Source organism: Podarcis gaigeae (genome assembly GCF_964106915.1).
Source record: "Podarcis gaigeae genome assembly, chromosome: 1".
Classification (NCBI taxonomy): Eukaryota; Metazoa; Chordata; class Lepidosauria; order Squamata; family Lacertidae; genus Podarcis; species Podarcis gaigeae.
The window spans coordinates 78,596,568-78,616,597 of NC_139678.1; the positions used below are offsets into that span (position 1 = coordinate 78,596,568).

The 20,030-nt window shown below is 40.7% G+C and overlaps 1 protein-coding gene across 38 annotated transcripts in view; it reads left to right on the forward strand.

Annotated features, from left to right (window-relative positions):
- Positions 1-958: 958 nt before the first annotated feature.
- PPP6R3 (protein phosphatase 6 regulatory subunit 3) overlaps positions 959-20,030 on the forward strand; it is a 62,472-nt gene continuing 43,400 nt past the window's right edge. For 6 of the 38 annotated variants that reach the window (XM_083756260.1, XM_083756297.1, XM_083756267.1 and 3 more), the window contains exons 1-5: positions 1,067-1,234; positions 11,363-11,513; positions 14,512-14,620; positions 16,173-16,301; positions 17,631-17,757. In XM_083756260.1, the coding sequence (XP_083612386.1) occupies positions 17,746-17,757 (12 nt within the window). In that variant the 5' untranslated portion in view covers positions 1,067-1,234; positions 11,363-11,513; positions 14,512-14,620; positions 16,173-16,301; positions 17,631-17,745. Of the gene's footprint in view, positions 1,235-3,063; positions 3,095-11,362; positions 11,514-12,942; positions 13,070-14,467; positions 14,621-16,172; positions 16,302-17,630; positions 17,758-20,030 lie in introns of those variants that run through there. The other 32 variants (XM_083756265.1, XM_083756269.1, XM_083756278.1 and 29 more) reach the window with 17 other exon arrangements.

Below are 20,030 nucleotides of genomic sequence, written 5' to 3' on the forward strand. Positions count from 1 at the left end.
GATGTACAGTATTGGTTTCGGTGGGACTTAACTGCCAGGTGCCATAGGGTGATCTGTAGCCTAAACTTTTATTTTGTTTGGAAAGGTCAGTACTGCCTATTTTGTAGGCTAACTAACATATTTTACTTTTTTTTAAAAAAAGAGCATCGTGTGCATTAACAGTCATGGGCATTAACAATCAAAATAAGGAGCACTAACTTTTGCGTTTTCCATCAGCACTTCGACCACCTTTTCTTCGCTCTTCCTATCCCTACCCTGGAAATAGCAGATGTGAGAGGTTTTTGGGGGAGAGGAGTCGATTTTTGGACTTTAGCAGATACGTGTAAGGGTGAGCCTCCCCTGTTAAAAAATATGTTCGGGCTTTAGTGTACACAACCCCTGAAGGTGTAGAAGATCTGCCGCGATACAATGTTAGCGAGAAAATAATAATAGAAGCTAAAGCTTTTTTCAAACGGATGCCACAATTCCAGTTAAGGAAAACAACTAAGAAAATTGGAGAATGCGGGCATCGATCCCGCTACCTCTCGCATGCTAAGCGAGCGCTCTACCATTTGAGCTAATTCCCCTTACTTTTGAGCGGGTTACGCCTGATTTACAAGTAGTGCCCTTTCGTAAGCCTCGTTTCGTATCAACTCCGCCCCCTCCAGTTAAAGAAGCCGCTGTTGTCGGGCAGTTTGATATCTTCAATTACACAAAGAGGGCGTGGTTTCTCACGCCGCCCAATAGGGAAGCGTATTCGTTCCTAGTCATTTGTTTGCCCTCGTTCGTTCTCATTGGTCCCTGCTCTTCGGCAAGCGATTGGCCGCCATTGGTTTATTTTTAAATGGGAGCGGAGGTTTTAGTTGGACAGCATGAACGCCTTTCAAAGTGACGTCAGTTGGTTGCTAAGGCGTAGAGGTGGGAAGTTAGAGGCGCCCGTCTGGAAACGCTGATTGGGCGAAACAAAGCCGTGACCCCGGCCTTTATCCCCTTTATTGCCCAATGGTGAGGTATCTTGGCGTGTGATCGACGACACGTTGGAACCAGTAGCAAACAGAGGCTTTTGCCATTGTCCAATAGAAGAGGTGATTGATGAGGAAAGGTGTGAGCCTTAGAGGGTTGATTGGCAGGAATGGGGGGGATGGGGACAGAGGAGGACTCGAAGGAGCTGATATGTCCGCCATCTTGAAGAGTCGGTGATGGTGGCGAGTAGTACTTTTCCCGCCTGAGCGGGGGGGGTCCGCCAGGAGGGGGGGTAAGAGGCGCGCTTGAGGAGGCGGGGGGGGGGGGTTGTGCGTTGGGCCCATTTTAGCGCCTCGAGTTTAATTGTTCTTCGCGAGGCTCGAGGACAGTAAAGGCGGGATGGGGGGGGGGGCTTCGTTCCTTCTTCCCTCTGAGGGATCGGGTGGGGGCCGCGATGGCCGAGGAACCGCTTGAGTGGGAGATAGTCCTCCCCTACCCCTGCCGCTTAGTCGCCCCTGTGAGCCGCCGCCTCTCTTTCCCGACCGGGATCCCATAGGGAAGCGGGATGAGGCCTTCCTTTCTCCGTCTCTCTCACCCCTCACCTCCCAGCAGCGGCCTAAGCGCCTCGGTTTGTTTTGCTTCCTGAGATGTGTCCCCCGCAGTCCCCCAGTTCTGCGTCGCAGCGGCCTGCGTCTCTTCCCCTCCCGCCTCCCTCATTCTACCATGTGAGGAGGGGTGGGGTGGAATGGAAGGGAGCCCCCGAAGCCTTTTCTTCTCCTGAAGGTCTTTGGTTGCTGCCGCCGCCTTCTCCGAAACAATGAGCGGGCATTGGGGACCCCCTGCCCGTTCCCCACGTCCTCCCATCCCCTCGGTCTTTTCCCCCTTGGGGAGACTCTGGGTCGGTGTGCGAACTCCTCTAGGCTTCTTTTGGGGGGTGGAAGGGAGTCTAGAAATTCCCATTTCTATCCTCTCCCGTCTCCCCTACAAAAAGAAAGGGGGGGAATTGTTGTAGGAGGATGACCTCTTTCCCCCGTAAACAACCTTTGGACTCGCTTCCTTGGCTGAGCGAAGCTGTGAAATGAACCTTTGCTTAAAGGGTAGCAAGAAGGTCTTGCGCGTTTGGCTTCTGGGATGTGAACTTGGGTGGTGGGAGCTCGTTTGCGGTTTCCTGCAGCAGCTGCTGTGATATGACTGTATTAATAGAGCGGGATACGAGCATTCTGCTTCAGGCAAACACTTTGGACGGGATTTAAAGTTTTTATCCCGCACAAATAAAGCACATTCTAGGTTGTTAGATACTTCCTCTGCTCCGACGCGTCCTTTTTCCTGGCCGGGACAAAGTTAGAGGGAAAGTGTTAACGTCAATTGGCTGCTTTTTCAAGCAATACTTAACTATTTTTAGATTGAGAAACTTAGTAAAAACAACAACTTCCTGTAACAATCCTTGATTTAAAATCGAGGAGAGTTCTTTATGTACTCTTGCATTCTAATATTGCAACATTTTTTTCATCTAGAACTGGCAGTTTCATTTTAAACTATGTACAGTACTTGTGTTAGTAACATTGTGCAATGTTTGTGATGATGCTGTCCTGTGGAATCTATGAGTTTAATTAGTAATACTAACATCTGAACTCCACTAATTTTTGAACTTTTGCTAGTGGGGCAATTGATCAGCCTGATAGAGGTCCTTCATTATTTTGATGGTTTCCATGGGGAAGATATTGAGGGGAAAAGTCTTCCTGACAATATCAGTGGAGTAAAAGGAAGATAAGAGACTAGGTAGAACTATACTTGAATAATAAATAATTGCTCAAAGGATAAAATGGGTTACTACTAAAAATTACCTAAAAAATGTTTGGAGTGCTCAGATACCTATGCTTTAGTATCTAATTCTGCATGTACTTCCAGCCAGATTAGGGTCAGGAAGGGTTGTTTTTCATATTGGCTGATGACTGTTCCCCCCCCCCCCCATATTTTCTCTTGTATCACCTTATTGGCTTGAGCCATCTGTAAGCACAGCCTTTCCTACTACAGGCACATCAAGAAATGGTGCAGCTTTCTTGATGTGCTATGCATTAGCTTTCTAGATTTGAATTCTTTAATTCTGTTTCCACAGATGGTACTTCCAGTGGCTCTTTCACCTCTTGCCTCTGTAAGTAGAATGGAGGGAAACCTACATTAGCTAGCTAGAGCATACAATGCATTTTAAATAGAATACTATACCATTTCCACTATCAATCTATTTTATTTTCATCCTGCTTTTCATACAAATCTCAAAGTGACATTAACACCTACAAGTGATATATCCCAGGCTAAAAATAAGTTGTAGCATCAGTTGTGGGAAATAATGGCCTTTACATAGATTAGGTGATCATAAAGTTCTTCCAACTTTTGATTATTTCAGTATTTAAGAATTTGAAGGGAAAGATGAAAACCTTTAAATAATTATTTAATTTAAAACTTCTCTGTTGGAGATAAATTGTTTGTGTTTTCAAGGCTTAATTAGGATGGAAATATCACTAGATAAACACCATTTCTTGCATGTCATAGGAGACGAAGGCATTTTTTTCACTTTTCACAACTAAGGCTTCAATCCTATACAGTGGTACAAACGCTTCGGGTTACAAACATTTCGGTACCCACAAATTTGGGAATAAGTCCCATTGGATAGGTATAGGATTGCACTGTTTACTTGAGCAAGAATCCAAGAGTCAGTTCTAATGTATATTCTAGCCAGCATATGTTAAATGCTGTTATTCTGGAAGTGGGATAAATGAAAAGACTTTCACACTGGAACTGTTCTGGAAATTTGAGTTACAAAATGCTTCGTGCTCCCAATCCTAGATAGAAGACATGCCTAAACCCAGTGAAATCAGCTAATGTTAAAGCTGATTCAGTCCTATGTAGGGTGAAAATTACTTTTGAAAGTTAGTGGTGCTATGCTTCTGCAATACAGTAGGGTTAATGAAACTAACCTTTACTCTTAGTCCCAAAACAGACCAGATATTACATATCTGTGGTCAAAACTATCATTTTCTCTTAGAAGTAGCCATGAGGTCTCTGGGGGATTTTTGAACCTTCTCCATATGCTTTTTTCCTGGCGTAATCTCTGCCCACCTTTCAGCTACTACGGTACTTACAGAAATGGAGAAAATTCACAGGTATTCTTACAGCTTCTCATAGTGGGTCAAATAGCAGACGTGTTTTGGCTGGGAGAGGCATGATTTGCATTTGCAAAATGGCATACAGGAAAGAGTTAAAAGTCCTCCTGTGCTGTGGTCTTGATGCAGTCTAGGAGCCTCTGTGGGTATATTCAAAAGAGATCTGCGGCAATGGGAGATGAATCACAAATCTCAAGCATTTCATTTAGTATCACTCTTAATTTACTGTAAAACATAAAGCCTAGCTTTTGACCTTGTCATTAAGATTGAATTTGAGATTGGGGTTTACTTATGTTTGATCTAAAAATGCATATTGGATCTAACAGTGTTGGATTTTTGAGCATGAAAAGGTGATACTGGAGAATGTTTAAAAGGCGATGTGGAATTATGATTACGTGAATGATTTTGTAGGTTCAGATTGATCGCTTTAGTGAAGGGCATCAGAATGACACAGTTAATCAATTTATTGGTAAAAGATGAAGTCTGGTTTACATAAATGCAGCCAAAATGCACACTAAATCAGTAATACCAGTCTCCACTGCAAATATATTAACTAGAGCAACTGGTGGGGTATATGGGGTGTTAGGGGCAGTTGGAGTGTATGAGGTGTTAGGGGCAGGATACTACCTCTTGTGGGGGACATGTTTTGCTCCTTCTGGGGCAGCTTGTCCACCTTTGGTCCCCACCCTGCACTTAGCTCTTACCTCTGGCTCCTAGAAGCTGTCAGCAAGCAACAGCAAGTGGACACACCCCATGAAATGGCTTTTGGGAGCCAGTGTGGTGTAGTGGTTAAGAGCGGTAGTCTCGTAATCTGGGGAACCAGGTTCGCATCTCCGCTCCTCCACATGCAGCTGCTGGGTGACCTTGGGCCAGTCACACTTCTTTGAAGTCTCTCAGCCCCACTCACCTCACAGAGTGTTTGTTGTGGGGAAGGAAGGGAAAGGAGAATGTTAGCCGCTTTGAGACTCCTTAAAGGGAGTGAAAGGCGGGATATCAAATCCAAACTCCTCCTCTTCTTCAACTGGCTGGCTAAACTGGGCAAGGGTAGCTGATGGGTCTCAAACCTTTGGTGAGTTAGAGACTTCCCGTGCATACAAAGACATGCTCTGGTGGATTGAGCAGAGAAGACCAAAAGTGGGTCCAATAGTCAAGAAGCCAATTTCTGCATGTGCTGTAGAGGGCAGGCGGGGCACGTCAACCTGGGAAGGGAAACTCCTATCTTAAACCTCTGCTGCCTTGCTGAATACATTTGGGAGAAGAAAAGGCTACACAAAACCATACACAGGGACTCCATCCAGAGTGGAGTCCCTAAGATGGTTGCACGGCACTGTGTATGCCTCCTGTCAACTGCTGCAGCCAAGCTGACACCAATGTATTGCTCTGCTTTCTTTTGGACCACGTCAGTGAGGCTGAGAGGAGGGTCTTGTTGTCTAGGCAGCCCAAGACCTCAACACACTGTTAGGCTTGCACCCCAAGTTGCTACTAAGGTAAGCAGTTAGGCTTAGCCGCTGGAGGCGCACTCTGTTGTCTCTTGAGGCAGACTGGTTTCAACAGAGCAACTGGTTTGTATATAGAATTCAGAATAGCAGTTTGTTCTGGTTAATTCTTGAATATAAGACTGGTATCTCTGTGTGTAAGTCCTTTGCATTTTCACATGCTGGTAAGAACTTGGAATATTGTAGTGTAGCCTAAGTGCTAGTAGGTCACGCCTAAGTGATGGGTTAGGAACAACATTTTCCCAAGGGAGAAACATGCTATAATTGTTAATGCTGCTTTACATTTATTTAGACTTGATGTGCTGGGAAAAGTTGCCAAAAAAATGGTATGCATCTCTGAAGTTGAGCAATGAAAGTGGCCAAGTTGGGTAATGATACCAAATTATTGAAACTGGTAAAAGCAAAAAGTGGTTAGGATATGATAGGAGTGATAGGGTGTTAAAATGGCAAATGAAATTCAGTGAAAGCAAGTACCGGTATGTGAAGTGATTCATGTTTTATAATGGTGGCTAAATTGGTAGCGACTGATGGTGGGCTAGTAGTGGACAACTTGAGGTGATATGAAAAGTGCAGATTTCCTATTTGGGATCATTAGAAAAGGATTGAAAATAAAACTGCTAGTACAGTGCCATTATACAAATCTATATAATGAACTTCAAATATTCTGTAGAGTGCTGGTTGTTGTACCTCAAAAAGAGGCTATTGTAGAGCTGGAAATTTTTTAGAGAAGGTCAGTCAAAATGATCAGTGGGCTGGAGCAGCTCTTCTGTGAGGAAAGATTACAATGTTTGGGGCTTTTTAGTTTACAGAAAAACGTAAGAAAGAGGGGACATGAGAGAGGTGTATTAGATTATGAATGATGTAATAAAGAGAAGTTTTTCTCCCTCATAATAGAACCAGTGGCCATCTAATAAAGCTGCATGTTGGAAGATTTAGGACAGACAAAAGAAAGTACCTCTTCACATAGCATATAGTTATCATATGCATATTCCATAGCATCTATGGAATAAGGTCACCAGTTTGGATGGCTTCAAAAGAGGTTTAATTCATTGAGAAGGAGGTATTCAGTGGCTACTCGCCATGATGGCTATACTGTGTCCATTGTCTGTATACCTCTGAATACCAGTTGCTGGGAATCACAAGTAGGACGAGTGGTGTTATCCTCAGGTGTGACTTGCAGGCTTCCCATAGGCATCTAGTTTCCCACTGAGAACAGGATGCAGGACAAGGTAGGTCTTTGGCCTGATCCAGCAGGGCTCTTCTAAAAATTACTGAGTCTTTTAAAGATAACTTGAAGTAGAACAAACAATCTTGCAGGAAACAAACCTGGGGGTACTGTGTGCCTGAATAGTCTGCTCTTGATTATTTAGTGAACTTCAGAGCCATATGTTTCCACTGCCTTCAGATGTTTCACTAGAAAACCACCATGCTTGAAATTGATCTAAAGGTTTGTACACTACCTGTCCTAGTGGACTGACTATTTGTAGAACATAGCTTAATTGGTAGAGCATGAGACTCTTAATCTCAGGGTTGTGGGTTCAAGTCCCATATTAGGTTAAAGATTCCGGCATTGCGAGAGTGGAACTAGATGATCCTCATAGTTCCTTCCAACTCTACAATTCCATGATACTATTCTTGTTGTGATGTCATAGTGAAGGTGCTCTTCCTGGTGGCAATTTCATGGTCTCCTATCTTACAGCAATGGTGTTGTAGACATCTGCTCAACCTAAACTATAATAAAATAATGATACCTTTGGGTAGATAGGGAAAACCATGGCTTCATTTGCAGTTAAACCTAGGTATATATATTTGAGGGGGGAAATGTTCTTTTGGTCACTGGTTGAGGCAATGAGCTGTGTTTCAAATGCATCATGGTTGGAGTTGAAGTTGAAATGAAATACAGCTCTAACAAGGTTAAAAGGCATAAGCACACTTCTACAGATATTTTTACAAGTCAGTATAGAATTAATACGGTTTAGCCTAGTTCTTCTCACTCTGTTCTCCTCCTTCCACCTCACCCCCATGGTTTGAAAGAGAAAGTTTCCTCAGAACATGCAGTTTCCATGAGCTAGTTGTTTCTCTGGTTGCTTGTGCTTTGAAGGGCTGGGCCCGGTTGAAAGCCCTCAGCCTCAAGATCCTCATGAATCGGAGGTTTGCCTTTGCCAAAGAAATGGTTAATTGCTACTTGTTTTTATTGTATTGTAAGTCCCATGTAAGGGGATAAGGACTGCGTAGAAGAACCCTGAGTACAGACTTTCTCCCTTCAGAACCCTGTGTCTGAGAAAAAAATCGGCTGAGGAATTATCCTTGTGAATTGGACCATTGATCTTGGTTTCATAAGTATTGAGAAGTTTCAGGGGATGTTTCAATTTACCCAGATTTAGGTTCCTTTGGAGGGAGGTAGCGCTGGATGTCTGTGGAGTTTTTGTAGTAGTTTAATTTGTTTTATTTAAAAATAAACCAGTCGAACATACTTGGGAACAAATAGTTTGTGTACATTATATCTCCCAAGAAAATCACCCTTAAACCCCCAGATATTTTTAGCTTACTGCTCTTATTCTGCTACCTATGTGGCTCTGCCTCTGTTTCCCAAAGCTGTTCCGCTAGTGCTCTCAGGTGCTGCATCCCTTCATTTGGAAGGGGATGATTAGTCATTTTTGCTAAATATGGCGTTCTCTTCCCAGCTGTTTCCTAGCTCTCCTGGATAGAGATGTATTTTTTTATTTTAAAAAAATTGGAAGCCCCACTTCTGGAAATACTGTTTTTCTGTTTTTTTCCAGGGTTTCCCCCTCTGGAAAAATGTTTTTTTGAGGGGAGGGAACACAATACTTGTTTTTACAGTACAGTGGTACCTCGGGTTACATACGCTTTAGGTTACAGACCTGTAACCCAGAAATATTACCCCGGGTTAAGAACTTTGCTTCAGGATAAGAACAGAAATTGTGCTTTGGCGGCGCAGCAGCAGCAGGAGGCCCCATTAGCTAAAGTGGTGCTTCAGGTTAAGAACAGTTTCAGGTTAAGAATGGACCTCTGGAATGAATTAAGTTCTTAACCTGAGGTACCACTGTAATCTTTCTATTTCAAAAGTCAGTTTCTTATCATAGAATTTTGTCTGGTATATACACTTTTTCAGACAATAATTACAAATTGATTTCCCCCAAGTTTCAGTTACATGTTATTATTAATTTTAAAATGTATACCACCCTTCAAACATAGATCTTGAGGCAGTTCACAACATAAAAATACAAGTTAAAAAACACAAAATGCATAATAAAAGCAAACCAATAACCCCTTCCCCCTCCAACAAACCTTTAAAAGGGAATAGGATGTTAATCAGCCCAAGGCCTGGTTGAAGAGGAACATTTTCTCTTGGTGCCTAAGGTGTATAATGAAGACACCAGTCAAACTTCCCTGGGGAGAGCATTCCACAAGTGGGGAGCCACTACAGAAAAGGCCCGTTCTTGTGTTGCCACCCTATCAACCTTGTGTGAAGAAGGCACACAAAGATGGGCCTCAGATGATGATCTTAGGGCCTGGGTCAGTTCATATGGGGAGAGGTGGTCCTTGAGCTACAAGCTGCTGAACTGTAAGGAACCTAGTATCTCTGGGGTTTTTTATTATGAAATTTATTACATGTCCTTCTGACTTCCACAATTTCAAGCACTCATTTCCACTAAAAGCTGAGAAAAAGAGTAATTTACATAATAATGCAGTAGGCATGCTTGATCACTGACATAAAGAACTTTCAAGGAGTCATTTTTGGCCACCTTCATCCTTTCATGTCCATTCTACCCAGTTACTACTGGCCTTTGCTTCTGGAAAAATTTAGGCACTGAAGAAATAGTAATCACTCCTGAGGGTTTTTTGAAAAATTGAAATGCAACTGTCGTGGGCTGCAGATCAGTGCAATAATGGAGAATTGCTATTTTCAAAACAACTTTTACCCACCTGTCTACTTCCTCTACTCTGATTACATTTGTTGCCCCAAAACTGTATTTCAGTTCTCAAGCAGCTTTCGTTGGGATTGGTCATGACTCATGAGTACCTAGTTTGGCTCTTGGTCTTTGAAGAAATTCTCTTACTCGGTTATGTCTCCATGTATACAGGGAATGCTGAACAGAAACCCTTAATTTCACAAATAATCCTCTTGTTCCCTGAATGTGTATGATTAGGACTTCTGACCGGAGGTTTATAAATTATGTTTCTACACAGCATCAAGGCTTTATTTAGTTCCAGATCATAACCAATTAGCATTCATTCTCATTCAGGAAATAAATGAATTGTGTTATTGGAAACTTGTTTTTAATCTCCAGCAAAAAGGACTGCTTTGAAACATTCTATCTTTATCTAGTAAAAGTGATTATTCAACAATCTTTTGCATTGACATTTGGTTTGAAGATTCATTATCCTATTTGCTGCTTAAATTGAAAGAGGTCATTAGTATCTGAGGGCACTCAGCAGAAACAACATTTCCATTATAAATGTAAACTCACTGAACCCACACAATTCTGGGAATTACAGCTTTGTAAATGTGTGTTTTGGCTCTCATTTCCTTAGAGAATGTAGTACCCATTTATTAAATAAGGAAATTGTATGATTTGGTTAGTATACTGTCCCATGTAAATCAGTATTGAAAGACAGAATATGGAGGCCTAATAGTAATGAACTGTTGCAGTTGTTCTGGTGATTATAATGCTCAGGATCAAAAGGAGTACTTGGGGTATGCTTGGGCATACCTGATGTTCTCTGTTTCCCCAACGAGTGGACACCCCATACCACATAATAAACTGCTCCTGAAAGGCTCCTTGCTTCAAAAGTGGTTTTCCATGTATGCTGCTGTTCAAGAACTACCACCCAACACAGTCCCTTTGGTTAAACAGTGATTGAGTTGTCCACTTGTTTTGATCCTGGACGCTATTCATATCGTTGATTTTAATACCACATAATGTACAAGAGCATATAGTAGTTCTGAATTTCTATCCCTTTTAAAATTTAAAGACTTAGAACCGGTGTTCAAAACTTGTCCTAGGAGCATTTTGCGACAGGGAATTTCATTAGCTCTGGGTGCAGTACTGCACCTAAGATTTCAGATTAAAACTGCAAAGTGGAAGGAAAGGAGGACCTTTTTCTGCCTCCCCACTTCTAGCTACTCCATGAAGACTAGAGAAGAGACCCTCTTAAGAATATTAGGGTGGTGGGCGGGGGAAGGCTAGACTATGTGAAAAATGAACATAATATTTTAGCTGCAGTTCATACATTTTCAGCTTTGTATTCTTGTTATAAAAAAGCGCACCTAGACTTTCCGTTGTTGCGCCCATAATCTGGGTTTAAGGTGCCATTTAGCGTCGAATAGTTTTTATATCTTTCTAACACTGCTTAGAATTATAAATAAAAACTGCATGTTATTTTGATTAATGTTCATAATCCATACCAAACTGCTTTTTTAAATGCAATGTGTGTTGGGGGGGGGGGATAATAATGTTTGAGAATACTAGCAATTGAAATGGGGAAGAGTTAAATTGGGTACCATTGCTTTGGTGATTATTGAAACATTATGGTTCCTGCAAATAGCCTCAGCAGTTTCTCCAAGTACAGTTTAAGCTTTTCTCTCTACTATTGTGTAAAATATGTGAGAGACGTTACCCTGATTAAATTGCTCTCATGTTACTAGCTCTGTATATATTCCTTTATTCAGGTGTTCATTATTGACTTCACTAATAAAATTGTGTTGACATTATAAAATTGTATTGTGTTTTCTCATAGGAAGAAATCGGCTTCATCTTAACCTAATTCAGCCTGCTAATCTGCTAATACTGTAGATTTAAAGATTTTGCTGCTGCCTGGATGCCCTGTAATGGGCAAGGAGCCACAAAGAATACATATTTTTTTTCTTTTTAAAATTTTCTGTTAACAGGTAAGAAATACCACCTAGTATGCTTCTGCAGATGTTGCTTAATGTTTTGGAGTTTGTTTCTACCCCTAAATATTGACTAAACACAATGCTTTAGGCATTCTTCCAATAACTTTATTTCTTGCTCTTTGCTTTCCCCCCTTTTTTCTTTTGAAGCCCTTAGCTACACATGCAGTTTATCTTCATTACTAATGACTTTAAATTCAATTTAGGATCAATATGGCATCGACACTGCAAGTTTTTTGTGCATGTTTACAAAAACGGCACATAACCTGATCTGTAAGTCCTGTTTTGGAACAGGAATTGAAGCCCTGGGTTGCTGGAAAATAATCCATGATCAAGTCATGTGCATGTTTATACTAAATCTGATTGAATAGGATTGCCTGGGTTTAATTCCTTTATTTTAAAATGGGTTTGCCTTTAACTGAAGTTTGCTTCTTGATGCTTCCTCAACATTACTTAAAGCTAGTCTTTCTGGTGAGTTGGGAGGTGACTTTTCAGTATCGTGTGATTTGTTTAGATTCTTAATTATTGCCAGTTTAATTTAACTAGCTTGCATTAATTGGATATCTGCCGTTTTTCTTGCCCCCATTAGAAGGCGGAAGTTCCTCCCTAAAAGCTAGAGAAGTCAAGCACATAGTGACAAGTTTTTGAAAATTATTATATGTTGAAATGGTGACATAGAGGAGAGTTCACATTTGCCATTACTGATGTCATTTGCTAATGTAACATTTGGAAAGAATATTGCTTAGATATTTTACTTGTTACTTGTTTAACCATGCCTGTGTTTCTGAGCTAGGTTTAAATGTCCAGTTAGGCTACTTTGAGCAACTTTTCCCTGCTTCTTTGGACAGAGGATGAGAAAGCTTCACACTGCCAAGTGTTTGTGGTTACTAGTATAAACTCTAAATGTTAGGTTCCTTCTTTGCAAGGAAATGATTTTGTATGAGCACTCCTGTGGCTTAATGTAAGGTGGTAAATGACCTTCAGAATGCCAGCAGTACTTGTTAGCATGTTTGTTGCACCTGATTGAAGGGTGTTCACAACTGAAAGGCGCTATTTCCATTTGCTGCCTGCCTAACTCATAACAGTGTGGGCACCTGAAGCTAGGATTTTGATCTCCTAAAATGGGTAGGTCTTTACAAGAGGAAGTGGTCTTTGGGGCACTTTTTGGAGGTCAAAAGACACCAGCTTAATCTGAATGCAACTAAAATACAGATAATGGAATAAGACCTACTTCCTCAGGAAGCTGGTGCACCAACCAAATTTGGTGAAAGGTGCGTCAGGCTACAAAGGCTACTTGAACGTCTGAAGACCAATGCTGGATCCAAAACCATGCTGTCCAGAAGCAGGTGAACACAGTTCTGTAGTATGGTAAATTCCTCACCAACAATGTGTCATAAAGGGATTAAGCTTGCATTTCTTCCCTCAGCCCAGGCAGTGACTGATTGCAGACACTCTTGTCCATCTTAAAATGGGTACTATATTTCTGCATGCAGGTCCCTGATTAGCACAAATTTGAAAGCTGGCAATGTAATTCAACCATACACTACCAAAAGGTGAGCCTATAAAGAAAGCAGAAGCAACCTGAAACAAATAGTGACTCTTAACCCGTTGTTGCATTTGCATGTCACAGGAAATCTTAGCTTTCTTAGCAAATTGTTACCTGACATTGCTGACACTTCACTAGTCTCCTGGTGCAAGTGGGATCAATTAACCACAATTCCTGGCTTAGTATTGTGTCCAAACTGGGGGCTGTGGTTTGTTCTGCTCAACTAGCATCAAGAAGCTGAGGACAAATGTTGATTTCATATTGTGACTAATCTGAAAATGGAGCATTTAACTTCGATTTTCCTTCAAAAGTACATGCCTTCAAAAGTTAGTAAGTTATTAAACATTAACATTGAATTGTTCTAAGTTCTGCTAAACTAACATCCTCTCTCTCATGCACATGCGAAAGGGAAGAGAGATGGGGGCGCATTATGGTGCATGTTAATTCTGTTTATATGACTAAGTAGCCAGATTTTAAATAACTGAAGTGGATTCTAACCTCTCCATGTTAATTCATTGGAAAGTAGATGCAAAAGTATCTGAGTTACATGAGAGGATTTAACAACATTGAAGGCAGGGGGAAAGTTTCAACAATGTCCTCAAGGTTGAGGTGGGCACCCTTTAGCCTTGTGGAATTTACTCTCTCCCCCCCCCCCCCAAACTGAGGCCCATGAACCACGGCCAGGTATAAAACAGTTGCTGGTGGGATGGATGGCAACATACTCTTAGAACTAAGAAGCATGAGCGCCTATGAGTACATGCTCATCCCAGGAATTTATTTTTAGTATCAGAACTGAGCTCTTTGGGGTGGTTAGCTAGTAGGTCAGGATCTATTGATAGATCACTGAGTGATTTTTCAGTAGATCGACAAGGGTTATATGGCCTAATTATTTAACAACTCTTACCTCCCAACTAGACAGTGAAATCCTTTCTTCATTGTTCAAATTAACCTCTAAATATGTTAAGAAAGTTGACCAACCTAGCATGGTACAACTTTCTTAAGATACTTAGAGGTTAATTTGAACAATGAACATCATACCAACTTGTGCTAGTTAATTGGGAGTGTGTGTGTGTGTGTGTGTGTTTACGTTTACTGTAGGTGACATTCTTGGGATTTTCCTTGTTAGCTACTGAGTTGAATGACAATTGAGGGGAGAGCTCAGATATTCTCACAATGTAGCCTCCAAGTCAAATGCCCATTGACACTGGTTGATAGGAGGAGTTTGACTAACTGGTAACGATTGTGGATACCACCCAGTGGCAGACATTCTTTGACTAAACTAAAAGGGCTTCCCTTTCTTAGGTGAATTGTATCCTTTTTTCCTTGATTCTTTGAATAAAAGTTACTTTGTTGGTGAATATGATCGGGATACCTGGTCTGTGGGCTACCTTATATTTGTATTAAGACAGGAGGATTACAGTAAAAAACAAAAGTTCATTCTATGTGCAGGCGTGGTCGAGGCAAGGAGGGCTGTTTTTGAAGGAAAGAAGGTGGCAGTTAGCTATCAGTTCAGAAGGTTCGCTGAAGAGCTGAGTGAGAAGACTCCAAAGTAGTAAAGGTACCCTATCAAAGATATTGGTTAGATAAGGAATCATTTTTGGAAAGCTTTTCATAAGATGATGATGAGAGAGTGCAGTAATCCTAGAGGAGATAGTACATATCGCCAGAATACGAAGGGAAGTAGCAGCTCCTCAGTTCATGTAATGTGTGCTCCCAAAAGTTGCTCAATGGAACAAGATACATGGTTCTAGGTCATGAGCAGAAGTAAATACAGTACACTTGGAAGCCATGCCTCCTTGTTTGTTCACATAGTGTCTGGTTGAATGTACAAGTAGCAATGAATAGTCTTTCCTTGCAGACTCACAGCCAGTCCTATTAAATTGAGGTGGGCAGTCTATTCTAGTGCAAACCAGACTCCATTGATGGAAATTCTTTGGCTCAAACTGTATTCTATTGAGTAGGTTGGGCTTTGTTTGCCCACCATTGTAAAGACTAAAGTTAGAAATAGTGAGTAATTTGTTTGATCCTGATGAGATTGGAACTGCAAGAGGGATCAGTCGTGGCAACTTTTTCCATATATGAGTAACAGCAAAGGAAGAAGATACTATTGGACTGAGATGACACTCAAAAGTGTCTTGCCAGGCTTGTTAAAAATATGCAATGATATGATCATAGTTGTATATGGGAAGAACAAAGCTCAGCATCTGTTTTGATCCTTTTTTAAAAAACACTTCATTATTTTTGCACATAGTTTAGAGAACAATAGCATGCAATAGGGGAGAAATTGTGAAACACATTTTGATGGGCAGTAGATATAAATAATATAGATAACTGGTGTACCCTATATGTCATAGAAGGAGTACAGACATAGGAAATGAACTAAAAAGAAAGGAAAATGGTGGTGCATTAAAAAATCCATATAACTCTACAAAAAATCACACCATTTTCACACATTGCATATATCTGCCAAGGCTGCTGCCAAGGAATGTGGCAGCTGTGCCCTGTTAGTATATTCAGTAAGTTTTTTCCAAATTGCCCAGAGGTTTGATTTTGATTTGATGTAATATTTGTATTCCACTTTTCCAACAACAAACGTTGAGCTCAAAGCGGCTCACAATAATCACAATAGCATTAAAAAAAAGTTGCAATTATTATAACATCAAACACAGTAGCTTATAAATGAAGCAAGCAACAGCAACAGATTCAACAAAAGAATTAATACAATTCAATAAAGTCATAATAACTGATAGTGTTGCCAGGATACTTCCTAATTGCATGGAACCTTACTCCAGAACTGCCCTGTTGATTATCAAATTCATTGTTCTGCAACATAGCAATGGATGGAAACCTTGTTCCCTGTACATGAACTATAGAATCCTACATGGAACTATACACTTACAAAACCATTTGAGGTAGGTAGGCAGGGTTGTTGAGTTGTGAATCTGATTATCAGTTTCTGATATGATGGGAGGAGAAGATTATCCAGACCCATTTTAATATGGCTTTGGGCCATACAAGAGAGAGGCATTGGAGGACTGCTGCTCAACTCCTTGGCACTTATGCTGTAGCATACTGCTGGGTTTCATCTTGTTCCCCATGCTTTTTAACAGCAATATCAAGCCACTGGGGAATTTAGACCATGAGGTCACCAGTATGTCATTTCAGTGAATTGGAGCACAAAGCCACCAGTATGTAGATGACAACCATATTCTGGCCTCTCTCCAAATCGTCTGAATCAGGTGAGGCTCTGCAAGTGCTGAACCTTTGAATAACTTCTGCCTTTCCACAATGTTTTGGGAAACCAGCGCTAGGCAATCATCTTCCAAGAAGCCTGGCTTGCACATGGATCTAATTGTAAGATCCCCATGGTGGGTGCCCTGCAGCAAAAGAGTAGGAGAGCAAAAGAATAAGACTCTAAACTGGATACACTGTGTGGAATGAAGATAAGATTTATTCATGTTGACGCAGAGCTCTAATGAGGCTTGGTAGTCAAGCATATAATTAGTGACCCCTTCCTTCAATGGGATGCGTTGACCACCAGCTTCAATTGCTTTTGAAAGGGATTAGATGAGGCTATAAATGGCTGCTAGTTATGATAGGATCACAGGGAGAATGCCTCCAAATACCAGTCACCGAGGTGCAACAGTGGGAGAGAGCTATTTCCCTCCTGTCCTGTTTATGGGCTTCTCATAGGCACAAGGTTGGCTAGTGTGGGAGATGGGAGAGTGGCCCACATGAGTATTTGGTCTGATCCAACAGAGCTCTTAGGTTTAGTATTGATCAGTTATTCCTGAATTGGAGCACTGCATGTTGCAGTTGATAGCATCAGTTTGGGATGGAAAATTCACCAAGTGTCTAATCACTGTTTTAGCTAACTCCATGGGTGGGGATCGTGAATTATGCACAGTGGTTCTCAGTTCACAACAAAGTTGAACCCAAAGCAGCTCACAGTAATACCTTCAAAAGTAACATTTCCAACATAACCATTCAGTACTTGATGTAGTTTGACCAGATACATACAGTAATTTGAAATAGTTTATCACAATTGGTAGTTGAATACTAATACAGAGCCAGCTCACATAATCCATCTGGGAAGGGACCTTCTTCCTTTCTTTTCACTGCCACAAAGAAAGGAGGTAGAAGTTATCTGCCACAGTAGTGCTACAGCTACACCCAATTTTTACTCGATCAAGCTGTAAAATCCAAAGTTCTCAGGTCCAGTACAGTTTCAATGTATTGCCATGTGCATAAGGTTGAAGAATGAATAGGGGTATGCCTGGTCCTAATATGACATACAGTCCCGAACAAGGAATTGACTACTCCATAACTGAATGCAGTGTGGAGTCTATGAAACATGTTTATGCATTTGTCACCACGAGAATCAGAAAAGTGCCACTAGATTCATTTGTGTCAGTAGTAAACACCATGACATTTATTTGAATGTTGGCACATTTGTAAACCTAGTAAAGTCTTAATGCTGTGGGTTTATTAAAGACAAGTTCTCTTATTTTAAGAGTTCCTCTGGTTTGCCCTTTGATCCATTTTGTGGTGTTTTTCCTTATTCCAAGGGTCCTGGCCTCCTGTTGAAAAGTGATGGAATAATCTGGTCAGCATCTGCCATATTGAGAAACCAGCCCCTAATACGGCTTGCCTGGGAGAAAGTTTGTGAAATAACGCAGTAACATGTTTGCAGTAGTATGCTTTTCTTTTTTGTTGCTACTTACTGTTAGTCTTTCCTGAATCAATTCATTGAAAATCAATGAAATGTATGTATGCATGTATGTATGTATGTATGTATGAATGTAGCTAGGGAAATATTTTCATGCAGCATGATCTATGCATACATTATTGGAAGTAAGCACCACTGTGTTCAGTGGGACTTAATTTCAAGTAAGTATGTGTAGGTTTGTAAATTTAGTGCCCAGGAATTATTCTGGAACTCTTTGTCAGAAGTACTATTGTTCACAGATTCAGGTTGCTTTGATTGGGGTTAAAAGTCTGGAACACTGATTTTATTTTTAATAGATGTAGAATGAACCTTGCTTTTTAGCTTGAAAATTACCCTGTATTTCTCAACAAGAAATGTTTGTGGTAGCCTGACAAATAAGCCAATGTTTGACTTCAGTTTGTGTGTAAATTATACCGTGTATGAAATTTGAGCAACTTTTGTAAGTGCACTAATACCTTAATTGGTTGGCTAGCTTTGGGCCATTTCTACCTTTTTAATATTTACACATGATGTCATAGCATGGTATTCAATATTATACAATTATAAAAGTTATTTTTGCACAAACATTACTGCTTGTCAGATGGAATGACACCCCCCTCCCTGAGCCAATTTTGGTGGGCACAGGGGGAGGTGGTGGGGGAAAGCCCACTTGCACAAGCAGAACTCCTTGTACAGAACTTTCACTGATGTGGTGCACTGGGTAAATCCTTCTGTTAGATTTAAATAACTAAATAAATTTTTGTTTTGTTTAGTTTATACCCCACCCTTCCTCCCAAATGAGGGCAGGGTGGCATGATGTGTATCAGTAGACAATACTTCACAACCGAGAGTGTTGGAAACAGACATAAATCAGATTGTCCTCCTGATCCCCTTATACCCAATGAATATAACAAACCAAAATTGCTGGCTGTCTCCTCAATCCTTACCATATGCATTTGGAAGCAAGCATTGTTGGTTTCAGTGGAACTTGCCTCAGTGAAGTGCTTAGAGAGCTACGGCCTATTTTAAAGGCAAGTGCCTACAATTTTTAGCTCAACTTGGATCTTTCTCCACAATGGAAAAATGTGATTCTCTATACCTTCACCGCTAGCTATTTATGGAGAGCATCACACATGCATCTTTATGAGTGCTGACCTGTGCTGAATTCATGACAGTATATGCCACTCTGGTTCTCTCTGCTGTTGCCTTAAAATGAGAGAACCAAAGCTACCATTATAATGCAGTGCAACATGGTAGAATGAGCACGTATCATTTTCCATAGAAAGTGTTCTGCATGTTTTCCAGTAGGCAGTTGCTACTTAACTCTGGCAAATGGCAAATTATAAGGTTATAGGTGTGTTTGAAAAACATTTGTGGGTTACTGGGCACTTTATCTAACTCTATTCCTGTTTTTCCTCCTTAATGTGATTTGCTAATGCAACTGATGTCTATTTGCTAGAGCAGTGAGAATTATGTATAATAGTCCTATGCATGTATACCAACTTCTGTTTAATGTTGGTGGGCACAGTTGAAGTTTGAGGAGAATAAACCATTCTCAAAAAGGACTTTATGGTAACTAATTGGGCTGGGTTTGTAACATTTTATTATGAAGTGGGAAAGGGTTCTGGCTCATGCCCTCATTTCTTTAATTTTTAGTAACGTTTGTGCAGCATTGACCTGTTAAGGAATTAAGCTGAGATTCTAAAATACATGTGCATCAACACATTTTTTTAAAAACAGCCTTGTCTTAATTTGCATCAATGCAGTGCCAAGAAAAATCACTTAAGCCTTGAGTCAGTATGAGGCCAAAGGTATGTTTGTAGTGTTGATACTTTGCTTGTTGGCCTTTTTCTTAATTTCATGAGCTCTTGCCAGTCATGGGCTAGGTGAAGGAAAGCCAGATCTTTTGGTGCAAACTAATAAAGGGCTTAATTCTATTCTTGGCAATAGTATCCATAGAGATAAAAGATAATAGTACACATAGGCACCTTAGTGAGATAAACATGGATCCACAGTCGTGTGAGCTAAAATCCTCTCATTTTTCCTGATTTAACTCTCAACTAGCATTTTAACAATCTCTTGAATCAGCTGCTTCTTGGAAACTGACTTAGAGTGCCATCGGTTTGCTGTTAGATAAAAAGACAAGAAGATACTGGAAAATTCTAAGCTGGGTTAACATTTTTCTTACTGTTGTTGCATTAACATGTCAAATCTTGTATGTCAAAATTTTACAATTCTTGAACTATCTAACAACTTTATT